The sequence below is a fragment of the Anser anser genome (genome assembly GCF_964211835.1).
Source record: "Anser anser genome assembly, chromosome: 1".
NCBI classification, from domain to species: Eukaryota; Metazoa; Chordata; class Aves; order Anseriformes; family Anatidae; genus Anser; species Anser anser.
The window spans coordinates 36,730,719-36,749,481 of NC_139720.1; the positions used below are offsets into that span (position 1 = coordinate 36,730,719).

The 18,763-nt window shown below is 45.3% G+C and overlaps 1 protein-coding gene and 1 long non-coding RNA gene across 2 annotated transcripts in view; both read left to right on the top strand.

Moving 5' to 3' along the window:
* Positions 1-337: 337 nt before the first annotated feature.
* Positions 338-18,763, top strand: part of RASSF3 (Ras association domain family member 3) — a 49,627-nt gene continuing 31,201 nt past the window's right edge. The window contains exon 1 of the mRNA XM_083844353.1: positions 338-684. Within this exon, the coding sequence (XP_083700479.1) occupies positions 556-684 (129 nt within the window). The 5' untranslated portion in view covers positions 338-555. The remainder of the gene's footprint in view (positions 685-18,763) is intronic.
* Positions 691-4,831, top strand: LOC310902587. Its single transcript, XR_014586812.1, has 2 exons — positions 691-4,430; positions 4,545-4,831. It is a non-coding gene; the product is annotated as an uncharacterized lncRNA (long non-coding RNA).

An 18,763-nucleotide genomic window follows, 5' to 3' on the forward strand; every position in this document is an offset into this window, starting at 1 on the left:
CTTGCAAAGTCTGAACTCAAATTTCACCGGGGGAATAAAGCAAGAAAGACGATTATTCAGCAATTATTTATTACACCGCTCCGTTTATTACACTGCGATTAAGACACCGGGGGCCGAGAAGAGCTTGGGTGATGGTGGCGGGGCTTCAGCTGCCTCCAGCCCGCTCCTGGGCTCTCGCCTCACTCCGGCCTCGCCGCTTTGAGGCCCCAACCTCCGGCCCCGAGCACCGGCCCTTGCCGGAGCCCCCCGGGGCCGCAGGGCCGGCCGGCCGGCCGGGAGGAGGCGTCGCCGGCTGGCGGGGCGCGGAGCGGCGCTGCCCCGCGGAAACTTGTGCGGCAGGAAGGGAGGGAGAGGCCTCCACGGCGGCTCCTCCTCCTCCTTCTCCTCCTCCTCCTTCTCCTCCTCCTCCTCCTGCTCCGCGGGCCCGGCGGCGCTGGGAGAGGAGCGGCAGCGGCGGGGCCCCATGCGGCGGCCGGCACGGCGCTCTCCGCCGCCGGGCCCCAGCACCACCGCCACCACCACCACCAGCAGCAGCGGTACCGGCGGCAGCCGCCGATGACCTGGAGCAGCAGCATGAGCAGCGGCTACAGCAGCCTGGAGGAGGAGGAGTCCGAGGAGTTCTTCTTCACCGCCCGCACCTCCTTCTTCAGGAGGCCGCCGGGCAAGACCCGCGCCGCCCCGCAAGTAAGTGCCGGGCTCCGCCGCGCCGCCTCCAGCCTCCACGTGGCCGCCGCGGCCCCGGGAGGCGGCGGAAAACGCCGGCCCTTTCCCTGCCCGCCGTGCTGGCGGCTCGGCGCTGCCCTTCCCTTCGTGTCCGTGGCGGTTTCGGGAGGCTGGCAGCCTCTCCTGCTGGCGGGGAAGGGCCCCCGCCGCGTTGGAGTGTCTCGGTTTAAGCGTCCGGGCTCCGCAGATGGGCTGCGAGGGGTCTTTGAAGTGAAGAAGTGATTAAAAGCTGAACAAAAAAAAAAACCTCCAAAACCTTTCCGTGGTCGGTGTTGAAACTGTAGGGGAGGACCTGTAGGGCTGCAGGCGGGGTGAGCAGTGCTGGTGCGCTGGGCAGGAGCAGAGCTCGCTTCGGGAGCACAAAATGGGTCGGGCTCCTGTCAGGGAGCGGTAGCGAAACCAGCTGGGGTAAACCTGGTGCTTCTGTAGCTAAAACAGCCCGGCCCCTCTCGCTTTTCTCTTCCCCAAGCACAGGATCCCGTTCTGGAGATGGGCTTGGTGTTCAGAAACTGCAAGCTATCGAGCCAGTGCTCTGTATGCTGGCACTCCTTCCCCTGCTCCCACCGCGGGCTGTGACCTGTCTGATCGGCGTTTATTTCCCTGTTCAAACTCCGTGTTTGTTTTCCTCACTGCATTGGTCTACAACCATGGAGACTTCGTTATAAACTTCCTTGCATAAGCCTGGATAGCTTGGTTCCCTCTGGTCAACCCGTGGGGCTTGTCAAGACTCTTTGTTGCCCCCAGCCCTTCCTCTAGGTTATGTTGTGCTGCAGAAAGCCGACCTTAGTTTTTGTTTCTCCAAGGTTCTCCAACTTATTCCCTGTTTGTGATTTGCTTAAAACTTAAGCCCTCTGGCCAGCCCCCAGGAAACTCCTGCTCCCATTCAAGGAAGTGCACGGAGCTTTCTTGAGCTTTAGTTCCCTTTGCAGAGTTTGGCAGAGAGCCTGGGCACACCCTCTGCCTACACCTGAGCCAGGCGCCTTGTGCAAACAGACCGGGGCCAGAGCTTTACCAGATCGGTGCTGCCTCCCCAGGACTTTTCTCACTGCAGCCTTCCTCGAGGCCGTCTCTTTCTCATCCATTTTGATTTTCAGCTTCCTGTGAATCCCGGTGACTGGAAGCTGGCAAGTCCTGCCGAGCATCCTTGAACTCCATCTTCTGATCTGGTTGGCCATGGTTGGCCACCGCCTGGCCCATGTAGAATCACAGAATGGTTTGGGTTGGAAGGGACCTTAAAGCCCACCCAGCTCCAACCCCCTGCCATGGGCAGGGACACCTCCCACCAGACCAGGTTGCCCAAAGCCCCATCCAGCCTGGCCTTGAGCACCTCCAGGGATGGGGCACCCACAGCTGCTCTGGGCAGCCTGTGCCAGGGCCTCACCACCCTCTGAGTAAAGAATTCATTCCTAAAATCTGATCTAAATCTCCCCTCTTTTGGTTTAAAACCATTAGCCCTTGTAAAAAGTCTTTCTCTATCCTCCTTATAAGTCCCCACTAATTATTAAAAAGCTGCAGTAAAGTTTCCTCTGCTTGTAGAGGAAGACCACAGTGTCTCATTACTGCGCGAACAGATAGCTAGCTGCTGCCATATTTTGTGTGGTTGTTGTACAAAGGGATGTGATGGGGCCCAGGTCTTGGTTCAGATCCTAAAACATACTCGTGTCTTTGCTTTGTAATGCTGTGACACGAGTTGTCTTACTAAACACGAGTTAGGTAAGTGGTGGATTGTGCAAACGTGAATCGCTGTGTGTGATGTTAACGTTCTCAGTCAAGGGGGATGGAAGAAACTAAAATTTGATATTCTGCTCCAGTAATGTTTCCCAAAAGAATACTGTGGTAAGATGCTGCGGGGTATGCGTTTAAGTACATATTGGGTAGCCTGGAACAAATTCATCCGTATTGCTGACTACGCAGCGTCAGAAACGCTCAGCTAAATGTTTCTAGTCATAAAGTTATTGCCGGTTGTGCTGCGCTGCTGAGTTACAGAAGAAAGAAAAAATCCCCCAAACAATGCTGAATGTAGATTTCAACAGTCATGTGGCCAGTAAGAGTGAGTTTCCCCTTCCAGCAATAACAATCATAATAAGGCTCTTTGTATGTATGAGGATGTTACTTTTGGTTTGTATTTGAGGTTTAGTCAAAAAATGCATACTATGTCCCCTTGAGCAAAGAGAAAAGAGGGGAGCTATTAGTTATTGTTTCTGTGTCTTTCTCAACCACACAGATACCAAGTTTCGCAGGCTGTTTTTTTTTCTTTTTTCCTGCAGAAGACAAAGTGGTGGCAATTACTTTATCCTTCTCTGTCTTATTTCCCTCTTTCCCCTTTTCTAAAAGGGGAAAAAATTGGTTACAACTTACATCTTGTGGCTGTGCCTGTGGAAAAACATGCTGGTAGCTTTTGGACTTGTTTCGTAAAGATTTCCAAAGAAAAGAGAAAAAAACAAATTAAGTAGCTCTGTGAAATTTTCGTCTTCCATTTAACGGGGCGGGCTGGTCTTACTTACGTACTGCAGTTCCTACAGCTGAGACAGGATGAGTGGATTGATACCAATTCTGATGTAAATATCTGGTAATAGTGCCTTTGGGCTTTGCCAAAGAAGCCTAATCTTCTGCAGGGTGTTGAAAGATTTGTCTCTTCCTCTCTCTCCACCACTTCTGAAAAGAGGGAAGCATGAAAATCGTTGTGGTGTGACACAATCATGACAGGCAGCGTGGTGTTTTGGGGCTGAGGTGTGCTGTTTGCTGTCCTCTTGCTGAATTCTGTTTTATTGGCAGTTCAGTGAGTCCAGTGGACTCACACACCTCCTCAAATCTTTTTTCTTTGTTTCCAGGACAAATTAGGGTTAGGAATCCAATGTTTGTAGCCTCATCCAGTTAAAGACACAGACTTGAAACAGATGGATCTCAAACTTGAATTACCATGTCTGTATCACTTCAAATACAAGTGACTTTTTCCCTTTCCCAATAAAAATCTCCTTTGAATGTGTAACCCTGGCAGTAGGTGACTTGTACGTACTCCATCCCTGCCCCTTCCTTCTGCCAGTGAAACGTGTGGGAGGAAAGAAGTAAACGAAATCTGGGGTTCATTAGGCAAGAGACTCAACACAAATTTTCTAATACAAATGATGAGGTCGATGCAAGAAAATTCTGTGAAAGGAAAATTAAGCAAGCAGTGCTTTAAGCTGAGGGCAAAGTGCCTAAAGCGCAGGTTGCTCTGTGGCATCCCTGGAAGTTTAGTTTTATTTAAGGTTTGTTGTACCTTCTGTGGCTGTTGTAAATTTAAGCATTGGAGGCTGGATTAGCTCAGCGTGGCCCCGTTTCATGTTTGCAGTGACTCATTTACTAAATGAGAAAGGAGGAACTGCAAATGTTTTTGACCTGCTAGTGACTATTCCTGTGAGGTAAAGTTAGCCATGCGCATGGGCTGCAGCAAGATCAGACCCGTGCTTCTGTATGATCAGGCCTTTGGAAATGGTCCATTCCCTCTAGAGAAAATACCAAAAGAAGATGTTTTGCAAACTTTTGAAAGCCGACCCCTTTCTCTCCTCCCGCCCACCCCCATCCTTTCAGGAAAAGTGAAAACAGTTCAGCCTGCCCCTGCAAGCCCTGCCATGTGCTGGAGGGAAATGCATCTTCCTGCCTGCCTGTTCGGCACTTCCCTTCCACATGCCAGTTCCCCATGCTCTCCCACTTTGAGTAGTGTTGGTGTAAGTCCTCGCAATACTTCCCCTCCTTTCTTAGGAAGCTTGGCGGCTTTTCAGGTGCTGCCCTGGGCATCTGGGTTAGTTCCCAGCCATGCTGAGCTCCTGTCTTCCATCCAGGTCACAGAAATACCCGAGGACACCCCAGGCTCTGTGCCCTTACTCGTGTGAGAGAGGACATGGTGGCACTTTGGGAAACGCTGCTTCGGGAGCAGGCAGTGCTGTGAAGGTCGTGGGCCCTCAGTTGTTAGAAGAGGGCAAATCCTGAGGCATCTGAATCCCGAATGGTTTGCATGCAGAACATGAGAGCTCTGCTTGAAGTCTAATGTAAAATAGCTTGGAGATGCACAGTTTGGCCCCTGAAAGCTGCTATTCTCTTTAATTAAAAAAAAAAAAAAAAAAAGAAAGAAAGAAACTTTGTTGTTCATCATGCCGTGTTTTTCACCACTTCAGACAGGACTCTAGAAGTGTTTGCAAGAAAAATGTAATGTCTTCTCATGGAGGTTTCCAGAAATGCACGCTTTCCTCCTGCTCCTCAGACCATGCTGCTTGCCTCATGTTCAGCACCGGTCCTTCCCCTTTTGAAGTCCAATTTCTCCTCTCTCTTCCCCTTTCTGCTCTATGTTTTTACAGTTTATATACCACCTTCTTGGTTCCTTCCCCTGCACCCACGTCTGGTGCTGCTCATTTTAATGCGCTGCCCCCTGCCTTGCCAGAGTTGTCTGCGTTTCAGTGGGATTTGCAGGTGTGGTGATGAGGGTGGGACAGGAAATTAATAAAAAAGCTGGAGACGGAAGCTGGATATAAACGGGCAGAGGGAATGTGAAGGGAGAGCAAGAGGCAGTGGGTGAAAGTCCTGTCCCTGCGAGCCCAGCAAGGCGGCTCCGCTGTTGGATGAGGAGGTTTGCGTTTTGTTCTGGGTGAGCTTGTGTCCATGTGAAAAACTAGGCCAACTTCTGCGTCCAGAAACCCCTTTTTTAGGTCTGTCCGATGTGAAGTTGCACAATGGCTTGAGGCATTTCATTGAGAAGAATAGAGGCGAAAGCATGCTATTTTGGAAGAAATCGGTTAAATGCTGTTTGTAACTGCTCAAGTGCAGTTGGGATAGTTTTGTGTTACCGATGTCCATTATTAATACGTTTCATCTTGTTTGGCCATTACAACTCCTTCTGGGTTTCCTTTCCGTAGCATTCCCCAGGGAAAATGGCTCTCCTGACGACCAGAACAAACGAGCTTTCTAATTATAGGCTTTGTTCGGAGCCAAAAAGGTTGGGGTTGTGTTTGACGCGTAGTCATGAAGCTTATTTAAAAAATAAAGCTAAAAATATCCAGTAATGTGTTTCATTCTTCTTATTTTTTTAATCCATTTGGCAGTCAGTGGATATTATGGGATAAACATTGTTGCAGCTAAAATACTTGAAAGTTAAGGCTGTGGGGGAATGAGCAGGGTAGAGATTGTGTCTGCTTTAAGGCTACGTCACTGTCAGAGTAAACTCAAAGTCCCTGTTTTGTTCCTGTGAACTGCTAACCCAAAAATTAAGATACAAGTTTAGGAGAGACGGCTTGACGTGCTGTACTGTCCCCGGAGGAGTTAAAGTCACTGAAACATCTCACGAGTTGAGGAATTTCAGTGTCCCCTGTACAGCAACACCAGCAGGTATTATTCGGGCTAGGTGACTCTTTTCACTTTTTTTTTCAGTCTGTTGTGTTAACACTGTATTAGGCACGTCTCAAGCAGTTTCTTCTCTGCCAACGTAAGGTTTTGGAGCACCAGCAATCTGCTGCCGGCTTAGTTGCTGACATTCATTTGAATATCACCAGATAAACATGAGAATTTTTTGTCAATGTCTTTGGGGAAAAAAAGCCTGTGATTCACCAGAGTTTCGGAGGGCAGCAGCTACATATGGATGCTTGGAGATTCAAGTTTCAGAAACGTAACTGAGTTTGGGTTAAAACTGAGGTTTTATTTAAGAGCAGAACTGCTGGAGCTTTGAACTTCCACTGACGTCAGGAAGTGTGGGGACCTGTGTACCTTACGGCCCGGAATATTTAGACTTCGGCTTGTTTAGACATATGAATGGATGCGCAAGATGCAAGGAATTTTGTTTAAGCTGGGGAGTCTGGTGAATGCAGGGAAATGCTCTGCAGAGCAACTGAGCTCAGGATCATCTGAATACAGTAAGTAGATTAAAAACAAAACAACCAGCAGTTATTTAAGGAAGGAAAGAGAAGATTTGGTACCTCATTTTTGTAACTTTTTATTTCAGCTGTAGACTTGTGTATAAGAAAAATATCAGAATAACCTAAGAGGTACTTAGTGGCTAATATTTAGCCACTGCAAGAGCAAAAATATGAAGAATAAATGAAGTAAAACTGGATACTGCATTTTGTCTGTTGTGTAAAATGGCAGTGGCACCAGTGTTGGATTAACAGCTCTGAGTAAACCGATTAACAGAGGATTTCAGATGAAGCAATAGATCTGTAATGCAGCATTTGCCAGTGACAATATACTTGTGAACCAAGCCAAGCAACGTAAGTGTCAGGAAGAGATAAATCAGAGTGACAAATCTCCGTAGTTAAACTCTCCCCTTACTGACAGGCAGCTGAGTCTCCGCTGACTTCAGCAGGATGTGCCAGTCAGGCCAGGACTGTTCAATGCATGCTGCACTTTTCCTCCCAGGTAGACATAATGGTGTTTTAAAATATGTATAGATATATTTACATACAAACAGCACTTACTATTTAATATATTTATTATAAAATACGTAATATTTATAACGTATAGTATATGATATATATAATATATACACACATAATACATATTTTATATTCCTACACACACAGAGATGGTTCTGTACCTTTTGAGACCAACCTTCAGGAAAGGCCTTAAAACCAGCGTATCCCACGGACTTCAGGGGAACGCCCTGGTGTGACTAAAGCTAGCCCAGCGTGCTTTCATCCAGTCCAGTCTCAGCACAGCACTTGCCTAACTGCACCATTGTCATGGCTTTGTATTTGCTTGGGTGCCTGTAATAAAGCACGCACACTTCTGTAGGCAGGTATGAATTGACTCGGGATGAGTAATTGCTCCTTTCATTTTGTTTTTCTTTGGCATACTCGCTCTTCTGCAAGGTTGATGAAATACTGCAGACAGTTTTGAGGAGAGTACTTCCTATGTGGACGTACATTTGGCTATGTAAAGTAGCCACATGTGATTTATGTAGCAATTAAGATCATTTTCTAGTTATTCATCTGTGTGTGTGCCGGAGAGGAATTTGTGTTCCCTTGCACAGAGGAATGTGTGCTGTGCTGAAAATAATAGTAAAAGCAGCAGTGGTTCCTCTGCCTCTTAGAGGAAGCCTCAAGTGGCAGCGTTGCCTCCCTGGGAGTGCTGACCGCGTGGTGTTACTCACTGCTTGGTCTTGCTCTTCACATAGCAGATGCTGACGACTTCACGCTAAGTAATTGTGAAAAATGGTGTTTGCAAGTGCATTTCTTTCAGAAATTATATACAATAATAGAGTAGAAAATCATTGGCTCTCTGTTCAGGGGCAAATTACAAAGTAAGTTTATTGTCTGTAATCTTTTATAGTCGTCCCTGTTGTCCACAGTTAGGGTTGCTTTTCTTGTGCTCGATCCTAGGTGTGTTCAAGTACTTGGGTGTGCAGTCTGACCGTGCTGTACGTTTCCCCATAATACAGCCCCCCTGGTTTCTACTTGCGGTACCCGATCAATGTGGCCTCTTCGAAGCCAGATTAGTAATGACAAAAACTGAAGATCAAATTCTGCTCTGGCTGGGGATGATACGTTGCTTAATAACTAAGTAAGTGCTTAATCTTATTTCCAGTGAAGCAGAGGGTGTCACGATTTGGCTTGTCCCTTTTGAAGACAAGTTTGGGACAGATGGCATTTGCTAATGCTGCAAAAGTAGCTTAACACCTTTATTGATGGATCATAACCTTTATTGTAGAGACCTTCCTCTCAGTCACTTCCTATAGATAGTTGTGCTTAGGATCACACTAGCCTGCCAGCTTGGAAGAGTTTGGTTTAGAAGTTTAATTTTTTATTATTATTTCTTTTTACTGGCTTCCTCTCTGCTGAAGAATTCTGCTCACCGAGAGCAAAAGATGCTGACCTTGCTGTTTGGTCCACCAGTGGCTTGATTTAGTGGGTTTGCTTATAGATACAGCAGCTGAGATTGTGAAGTCTTTTTGTTCTGAGCTAATCACTTAATTGCAAAGCATCTTTGCGGTTCATCTGAGAAGCATCTGGGAAAGCTGTGTGAACTCTAGCAACTGCGCTAGGGATTTCAGCGCGACCCAGTGCTTGTGTATTCAGAAGCTGCCATGTTCTTTGGCTCTGCTTAAAAGAGTAAAAGTGTGGTGGTTGCATGTTGTGTGATGAGAGAAGTGACCTGTGTTGTTTGTCCAGTGCCTGAAATGAGGAAGTTCAAAGCCCAATGCCGTTGAAATAAGCATAAGTCAGCGGAACTTTTTTTTGTGACAGATGTAATTTGAACTATTATATTTTGATTTTTAATAGGTTATTATTGATATGTGCAAGGATTCTGTAGCATAGCCATAGACAGGTATGTCTCTTGTTACACTTTATGAAGTTAATGATAAATTTTTCTTTTGTGATACAGCACAGGGGCAACATGCTAACATGGGTGGTGCTCCCCAAAACTGCTGAAATCCTCCATGAAGTGTGGATCTGGCAGTTTTGCCCTTGCAGCTGGAGGCTGGAGATGGGCATTGTGTTCATATTTATGGCTAAGGAGTGGGGGAGGAAGGAGACTTTTGCCTGAAAGACTCACTCTGTTTGTTGCAGGATGATAAATAGAAACGCTTACCTGCTGCTGAAAGCAAATTGGGGCAAATGGACAATTTAATCAAAAGTTCTTGCTTGGAGCAGCTGCTGCATCACGTATGCAAAGGCTGGCACAGGAAGAACACCAAGTGCACGGTCATGGGGGCATCGCTTGTGCAGGCAGCCTGGTGTGAGCAGTGGTCAGACTGCCATGTAATCCACAGGAGAGAACTTAGAAATGAAAACTTAATCTTTCATTAAAGAAATCTTCCTCTTGTCATGATGCTCCCAGCTTGCGTGGCGTCTTCGCACTGCATTGCTTTTCCTACATGAACTGTAACCTTGTAACTCAAACCTTCTTTTCTGTGTTTAAAAATATAAGGCTTTGTGAGTGGATTTGGATGTGAAATGTAATGGAAAGGACAGTTTGTAGTTCTTGCATGAGTTAGCAGGCCAGGTTAAAATAACCCAGATATTTAACTTGGAATCCAGGGGCCTTCCATTTCTTAACTTCAGAGCACACCTTTTTTCCATTCGAAGAATATGCAGTGTGGGGTGATGACTAATGACAGGAGCCTTAATCAACTCTTTATGTAATGAAAACCATTTAACTGCTGTTAGAGATCCTGATAAGTGGATCTCAGGATAGGAGAGGATGGGTTCACAGTAGCTAGAAAAGGTATTCCCATGGAGTTGGACCATTACAGAGTTCAAAGACTGGACCACCTTTTTATGTTTCCTAATATGATTTAGCTATTTCCATGGGAAAGTGACTCTTAAAATACCATTGTATTGCTTTAGCTATCGTTTGATTCAGCAAAGTGGTAAGAGACGAACTTATGTACATATGGCAGTGTGAGGAGATACCACAACTGCATTTTTCTATTCCCACTGAATCTAAAGTTGAACGAATTACATAAAGAAAGAATGGCCTTGCCTAAGTTTCTTTCTTAGGGCTTCATGACTGACAGTATAAAAAGAATTATTCCTCTACATAACGCACTGATCTTTATTTTTTTTCTTCTTCAAGGTCCTGGCCATGTGAAAACCCATTTTATTCTTTTGGGTACAACCTACTTTCCCTTTTCCCTTTAGTCTGAGACTTACTTGCACTGCTGTGGTTTGTACCAGCATTGCTGACAAATCTAAATACCTTCTCTCAACATTCCCTATCTCATCTGTCAAGTATTGCTTTGGGTCTGATTTGGCCTTCATGGGAACAAGTTTGTTTTCATAGAATTTGAAAAACGGTATTAGTGTTCAGCTGACCATGTCATCCACTCTTCTGAACTCTTGCTGGTCCCTGATTTGTGTAGGAGGTATGTTACAGCTTTTCAAAGAGAATGCTATTGGCAAAATAAAATACAACTTATCTAAAACTACTGTTTTTTAATTAAAGTGGACTAAAGAAAATATTTTCTACAAGATTTTAAATTTTGTACTGTAGTTTAATTTTTTTTCTTGCGAAAACAGGGTATTAGAAAAAATCAAGAGAATGCCCTCATCACTAGCTCAAGCCTGTGTGCAAGGGGGCTTCTCGAGGTGGATTTCGCTGTGGGATCTCAGGTTTTTTGTCACCCTGGTTCTGAATTCTTGATTTTCTGTAAAACGAAGCAGACAGCTGATGTACTTAGCATGGTGAGGCCTTAAATTCTGGATTAGGTTTGGTGCTAATTAGCCAGCACATGGTATAGGCAGTTCCCCCCATCTTAAGCCTGATCACAGCATGCACGTTATCCTAACTAAACTCCAGATATTTAGGCACAGAGGAAAACCAATGACACTTCTTAAGTCATTGGATGTCAAATACAAAGCGGCTTGGATGCTCGAAGAGCACGTTGCATCAGGATTTTCTCTTTCTTTTGTTAAATCACAGGGCATTTGTGGTTGCCTTGATACTGTGACGGCAGGTTTGTTATAACATACAGAGAAAATAATGCCTGCTATACACCTTTCTCAAGTTCTGACTGGGAATTAAGTTGTCTGTTAAACAACGACCGCATAGAAACACCCAGCTGTCAGAAAATCAAGCAAGATCTTGTGAAACATAGCAGGTGGTGCAGTGCAAGTCAGTTTGACTTCTCTTTGATCACAGAATCACAATGAGCTTCCTTGGGAGGCTAATCCCGTGCTTTGTCACAAAATGCTTTGTGCTCACCTGTGCCCAGGATGAATTCGTGAACTGGGTTTTCAGTCAATGAAGTTGTTGGCAGCACCCTGTTGTTTTGGCTCAGTCCCGCTGGGAGTCTTTGGTTTGTTCTCCAGCTGCCGTGGCTGGGTGTCCTAATGGCAATAGTGGGCATGAAAGCCTCTGCGCAGGAGCATTGCTCCTGCTGAGTTGGATTCTAGGGAAAACTTAATTTTCTCCCCATAATGGGTTACTCTGAAACAGGTCATTCCTCTTGCCAGGCTTTGGCTTGCCGGACTGTTTTGGCAAAGACCTTTAACGTGGTGATCATAGGAAGGCTTCTGGCATTTCAGATACCCGGTCTGTTGTTGCATTGCTTCTCCCAAGACTGAGAGGTGTTAAGATGTGCCTTGGTAGGAATAGCAAAGGTTTTAAGTAAGTCACAAGTCATTGCAATGGAACAGAAATTACAAACTGCCTTTAGTCGCTTTCTAGTTGCCCTCTGCTTATAGCGTGTGTCCGCCTAGTTAGGGAAATATATTTATTACAATATAATTAGATATGATTAATTATGTCACGGGTTATTTTGTTTTATAGAGAGAGTTGGTGGGTTTGTCTAAGTCGACAGCTGCTTTTGATTCAGTTACATGTTCACATGATATGAAGCTTATCTCAAGATGGGCGAACATGATTGTTTCTACTGTGCTAAAAGGTGGATATTACGTGCAGCGAAACTTCAAAGCAGTTTTCGGTGCTCTGAACTTTAAAACTCACAGCTGATTTAATTAAAAAAAATAATCAAAAGCAACATCTTTCCCCACCCACTAAAACAGACCCCAAGTATTCTTCAAAGCATATTTGATTTTAATGATTTGGTGATTTCTTCCCCGAGGCGTTTTTGAAGTTCCGGTTACCACTGGAAGATGAAGATGCAGCTTTGAGCTGTGAAGATAATAGGCCTTTAGTGAAGTAGGCGTTTGCCTCTTAAGATGATAAAATGACATGTTCTGTGAAAATAGAAATAGCCTGGTATTTCTAATAGATGTTATATATATATATATATATATATAAAATCATACACCCGGTGATTTTTCCTGTAAGAGCCGAAGTTGATGTCAAACTCCTTTGTTACTCATAACTCAAAATAGCTCCTGAAGCAGCTTGGTGAAGCACATGCTTAAAGATGCTAGTATGAGACTCTTTCCCCCCTGCCTCAAAATTTAATCAGGGAGCTTTGTTAAAATGAGCTTGGTTTTAGCTAGGCTTTTATGGCTACTGGCAGAAAAATCTCGTAATATGTCACACAGCTTTTACTGCACTATCCAGTTGTGAAACATCACAGGAGGAACTTAGGATAGGTGCTCCATGATGTATTTCTGGATTTAACATCTCGCTCATACAAGTAATAATCAATATGTTTTCATCTTGAGAGATGGATATGGAAGATACAGGAGAAAAACATCTTCTGCAGGTGTTTCACATTTGGTGGTAACTGGCAGAAACAAAAGGCAGCAGAGCGACATTAATTATTTTAAGGATTATTACAGTAGTAGTGTCGGTACTAGCACTGGCATTTCATTATCTTGGGGGCATGAAGCGTTACGGCATGGTAAGTGCAGTCAGTAGAAATGCAGTGCCTTTCCCTGAATTTGGGAAATAACTTCTGGGAATAACTTCGGGAAATAACTGCTAGTTTGGGTACTTTTGGAGATCTTTTCTCAGTCTTCCCCATCCTGTCAGTACATGCTGCTAAATGATACTGCCTTCCTAGAGAAATACAAATGTTGACCTGACTGTTGCCAGTACTTAGAAGGTAAGCAAAAAAAAAAATTGAAATATGGTGGCAAAGCCCTACTGAAACTCTGAGCCAGAATGAGATCCCGTATTCTTTCAAACACGTACCAGGACATACTTCCCTGGGTAGCGCTTGTTCTGTTCTCTCTTCTTCACACAGTCCGTGTAGGGTTTTATGGCTTGTTACGCATTCGCACAAAGAAGTCTTCCAACTCTGACTGCTGGTCAGCACGGGTTATCTATAATTCGCTATATAGTATTTTCTTTCTAGTTTATCAGCTCTACTTTTGTTGAAACGTACATATACAAAATGTTTCAGTAAAACATGGTACTCTTCTTTTTTGGGGCATTTTGTAAAGGGTGCTAAGTACTGCCAGTTCTCCAGTCTCCAAGATTCACCCCATGAACCAAGAAGAACAAATGATGTCTCACAGGACAGAACATGGAAGTATTACCGTGGAGCAGTTCACCCTACTTCTGCTGATTGTGTCCTGTAACACCTCAACAACACACCCAAAATGTGGCAGGTCTCGGGTTGTTTTAGAGCATGGCTGCCATCACTCGGGCAGAGGGTGTGGTTTCACTGCAGCTTTAGCTTAATTAAGTTAGTTTTAAGCCAAATGCCTTCCTCGAACCAGCTCTCTGTGTGGTTGCACGAGGAGCAGCACTGGTGCAAGAGCGGGTGCAGGAATGTGCAGGTGGGGAGGCTGGCAGTGAGGGTGGGACCTCGGGAAGCCCTGTCTGGGCTTGGCTTGCCTCATGGAGCTGTGCTTTGGGATCCCCCAGAGGAAGAGCCTCAGCAGAAGACACAGGCAAGACGTGCCTTGGAGCGTTGGGGCAGATTTCTTAACTGGATGTTCGGTAGAAAGGCTGCAGGTAAGCAGCAGGTAGAAAAGTCTGTTTGTTTGTTTTGAATGAATAGGAGATACTGCAAGGGGGTAAGCAAGGAGAAAGCAGTAGAATTTACTGAATGGGAAAAAATGGCTTGTGCTTTAGTCTGTGATGAAGTAGGGCACCAAATAGGATTGCAATGTAAAGCATGGATTTCCTTGCAGATTTCTGATTTTAGAAATAAATGTATTTGGGTATTTCTAGCTCTTCATATTTTCTGTGGCTTTGGAATCCTTTCCTAATTGTTCCCTATAACAGGTTTTACAGGCCAGTTCATCCATTTAAGGAGTAAAGTTGAGGGCACTGTTTTAAATGTACTAAAATACATTTTAAATGTTATGCAACACCAAAAGGTGGCTTTTTATTGCGCAGCACTCTTCTGTACCTTGAATAACTTCAGTATCAAGCAATTATTTTTTTCACCACTGCAAACACAAAACTATTAGTGAAAATTGAGTCTCCTGGTCTTCTTCTGCCTTTGAAAACTTCAGGTAGGTTCCCTTGCTTGTCAGTTTTGGGAGGTTGGCAGGGCTTTTTTAATCTGCTTGACAAAAGTATCATCAGTATCTGTTTTCATGCCAATTCATAAAAAGTTACACAGCTGAAACTGTCTGCCTGTGGTAATTATTACAGTAATCAACTTGGTGCCATGATTTTACTTTCTTGTTTTGGACTTTATTGGTTATGGCACGACAATTAGTGGTGTTTTCACAAGCATAAATATAGCTCTGTGGCAGCTTTTTGGCACATCACTACTGCTCTAGGAATAAAAAAGTATCTTTTCCTGAATGAAAGATGTAAGAGAAATGTGAATGAAAAAGAAGCTACAGTGAGAGAAGAGGAAGCTCCTCTGGGACAGAGGTCCTGCTCTCCTGTCGGACCACTGTTAGGGGACAAGACTGGCTGTGTAAACCTCTGCCTTTCTCTAGTCACAATATTTGAGCCTGTTGACCCCGACTGTTTAATCATTTATTTTGCTCATCTCAAAAGGGAGAGCATCACTTCATGAGCTTCTGGTCGAGCTGTAAGGCAACATTGCCACTTGTTTTTTCATTTTTTTTTTCCTGGAAGACTGAAGATGAAAACTAGGACAGGACTCAGACGAGTAAGGCATGGATATTGTCAGGATCATGGGAAATATCGTAGCTGCATATACTATCAGTGTAAGAATAATACCAAGTTTAAAAAAACACACCAAGTGATACCTCATTATTTCACAGATTAGATCTAGTTTCTTACTTTAGTTGTTTTTATTGTATGAGACATGAGATGTTCCCTCCCTTCCTTGTTCTCTTAGATCTTTCTTTGACAAATGCATGAGTCTGCCCCACGTATTTTGTTAAAACAAACAGGGAGCAAGTACGGACTGCTACCAGCGGACTGGGTGACACCGACAGGAACAGAAGGACCAAGCCCTGACTGACACCGCTGAGACATGAGAACATTTGGCAGTTTGAAGGCAGTCTCTTTCTTAATAGTCTCTGAACTCAGCCCCATAGATGAATTTAATTGTGAAGGCCCTGGTGTTTTATTGAGAGTTGAGAAATGGGGCAAGGATCATCATCAGCCATCAGGCTGGAAGAGCACGTGAGTGTCTAGCCTGTGGGGACAGACAGCGTGTCCCGGTCAGGGCGAGGACACCGGGGGAAATGGTCTGGCCTTTGTCTTTTCCTTCTTCCTTGTCCTGGTTCAAAGCTCTACTCAGTGCAGTGACGATGTGGGGAGTTAAAACACCCGCTCTGGGCAAAGGGGACAATGTGAGCAGAGGGGATGTGAGCAGAGGGGATGCAGCCCGGAGCCCACCCGTGGCTGCCCGGCGCAGCCTCCCCTCACAGGGCCTCTTGCCCCGAGCCCCGTGCATCCTGCCAACATCAGCGAGGGGAGAGGCCGGCAGGGGATGTGCTGCCATGGCTTTGAGGGAAAGGCTGCTCTCCCTGCTCTTTGGAGGGCTCTGGTGTGCTGTGAGAGCGAGCCGCCTGGGGCGAGACCCTTGGGTGGGCGAAGGATGGAGCCGGTTGTGTAGGTTGGGCGCTGCTGGCGCTCCGGCTAGCGGTACAGGGAGCCAAGCAGGCAGCGTGCAGGGCCCTGTCCGTGTGGCGAGGGGAGGCCTAGGAGCTGAGCAGCAGCCAGAAGGGTGGCTTGGGAGCTCCTGCTGGCAACTGGAGTGGAGGTTTGCATGGAAACTGGACACTGTGGGCCATCAGCCTCATCCAGGCTGATGGAGGTGGTGGTGGTGTGGTGGCGGCTTGGTGAGAGCTCTGAAGGGGTGCAGGGAGGTCAAATGGTGACCTGATGCGGTGGGAACCCTGAGCCTGTGCTACACAAACAGCAGCGTGTACGAGAGCAGCTTACATATGGGGAAAGGTGTGGTGGTGGTGTGGTTTTGTTTTTTGTCATCTTTTCCTCCGCTGCCTGTTTTGTTTTCTTTCCCTCTCAGGACTGGCTGGACTGGCTTTGAGCTGATACCATCAATTCAACCTTTATTATTTTGTTCTTTGAAATCTGTCTTCATGGCTGTGATGCCTAAAGAGGTCACAAAAAAAAACAAACACTCATTGCACACAAATACTTTTCAAATGGTATTTACTAATACCACTAACCAGACGTTTACTAAGCAAGCCTGTTCATAAACAACGATATGTTGGGTAATTATTAACTGTAAATCCCTCATTTTTGACTGCTTGTCTATGATGCTTGAAGATTGTTGCTGATAATGGACAGGTTGTTAAAATATTTGCCCATACTGAAGTGTAGCAACCCCTGTCTGATGGTAGTCCCTTGACTATATTTGAAGGATGTAAGGAATACTCTTCAGAGCTTAGATGGGGTTTCACAGAGACCTTGGAGTGCCTGTTATCAGAGTACGGCTAGGCTGGAACCCAGCTGCTTTTCTCCAGCAGGCTTCAGGGTGCTTTGGCTGTCCTCTGCAGAACTTGTTGGAAAGGAAGTGTAGAAAGCAGGACTTTTTTTCCTTTGAGTTAACCCAACAGAGTACCTTATGGGTAGCAGTATTTAAAACTTGGATGTTGACATCCAATGATACTGTGTGAAAGTGAGAGAAATTTGTAAAGCTGCTGTCCACTAACTGCACTTTTGTATTGCTTGTTTGCCAGTTAAAAAAAGAAAAATAAAGTGCATCGTTTAACTTTGGCTAGACAGGCAAACACAGACCAGTTGCGTGGAAGTGTTTGCTCTGGCACCCTCCATTGCTTATGAGAGTCTTTGCTTATGACCTGAATTCTGGGAAGGTGTCCAAGCCTTAGGCAGGCTGAAGTGCTTATCTCTTGAGCTTTTTTTTATTATTCTGCGCAACTGGATACACAGACCTACTTAGCAAATGCCCATGCAATCATAGCTCTGTGTCCCGTTTCAAATTCTCTCTTCTTCTGTGCTGCAAAAGATATGCAATTAAAACTAAAGCTCTCCTTTCAAGGAGGTCTTGTTCTTCAGTTTCTGTTTGTTCTTTTGCCTCGAGCCTTGATGGTGTCTTTTTTTTTTTTCCTTCTGTTTCAAGTGTTCTATGATAATTATACGACTTGCTCGTTTTTGAGGTGACCTGTCATCTTATATTGGTCTCTGGGAGGGGAAAATTAATTCACTGAACAAAATAAATTGTTTTCTGTTTTTGTTTGAATACTTCCACAATTTGCAAAGGTTTATGAGGCATGTTTGTTCTTTTGTGTCCACGTTACTGATGTAACAATAGTCTTTTACAATAAGCGGCTAAGAGTGGTGTTTCTGACCATCTGAAATTCTCTTTTTCTAGCAATAACAAAGTCATTTGATGTAACAGATCTGTGGCGTATATGGAGAGTCCTTGGTTAATGCCTGGGGAAGCTGAAAGCTGTTTGTGCATGGAACAAGTACAAGCATGGATGGCAGAAATACAGTTGGTTTTGTGCTGTCTCTGTCTGTGACAGGCAGAGCTTTGACTGTGGTGTGCAGCTGTTTCAAAGTCAGTTGTTGCTTGGGTGAAGAACACAAAAAGTGTCCCAATTTGCTGCTGGTGGTAGGATCTCAAAACAAGGCTGTCCATGTTTAGCTCTGTTTTTTACAAAAGCAAGACTTTTGCAGTCCTTCCCTTCCTTCTCCTAAGCTTAGAACAACTTCATCGTCAGCATCAGGGAATCCATTCGAGAGAAGCTTTATAGCCCTACACAACGGGAAAGAATTTCAGTCCTGACTTGCCCCTTTGTAGCCATCCACGTGAAAGTCTCGTGCAGTTTATGACGAGGTCATGTGTGAGACCATAGGAAACCAGGCTTCAGCAGTTCATTTGCCTGTAAACCGCTTGCTTTTTTTGTTGCCCTTTAGCGGATACTGGAGGACTTTCCAGTATTAAATGGAGCTGATGCTATCCCTGACCTTGGGTCACTTGAGTCAGAAAACGGTTTTAGAACAGCCTTGCCTTTTTAGAACAAAGGAGGACCTGAAAGTTTTGAAAAGTTCTGTAAATAACCCTGCGTTTCTGTGGCCAGCAGCAGCCCAGGCTGTTCATGGAAGGGACCACAGCAGGAGAACCACCTGAAATTTATGCTCCGGTGGCCCCTGCTTCTGCTTCCTGCTGGTGCTGGATGCCGGCGCGCCCTGTGGGTGCCAGTGGCTTCGCTGCTGCCCCTGAGGCCGTGCTGCTTTGGGTTCGCTGCTTGTCTAGGGAAGAGCCAGCATCCCCCAGGTGTTGAGGTACTCTGCAGCACAGTCGTTTGGCACGCTTCTA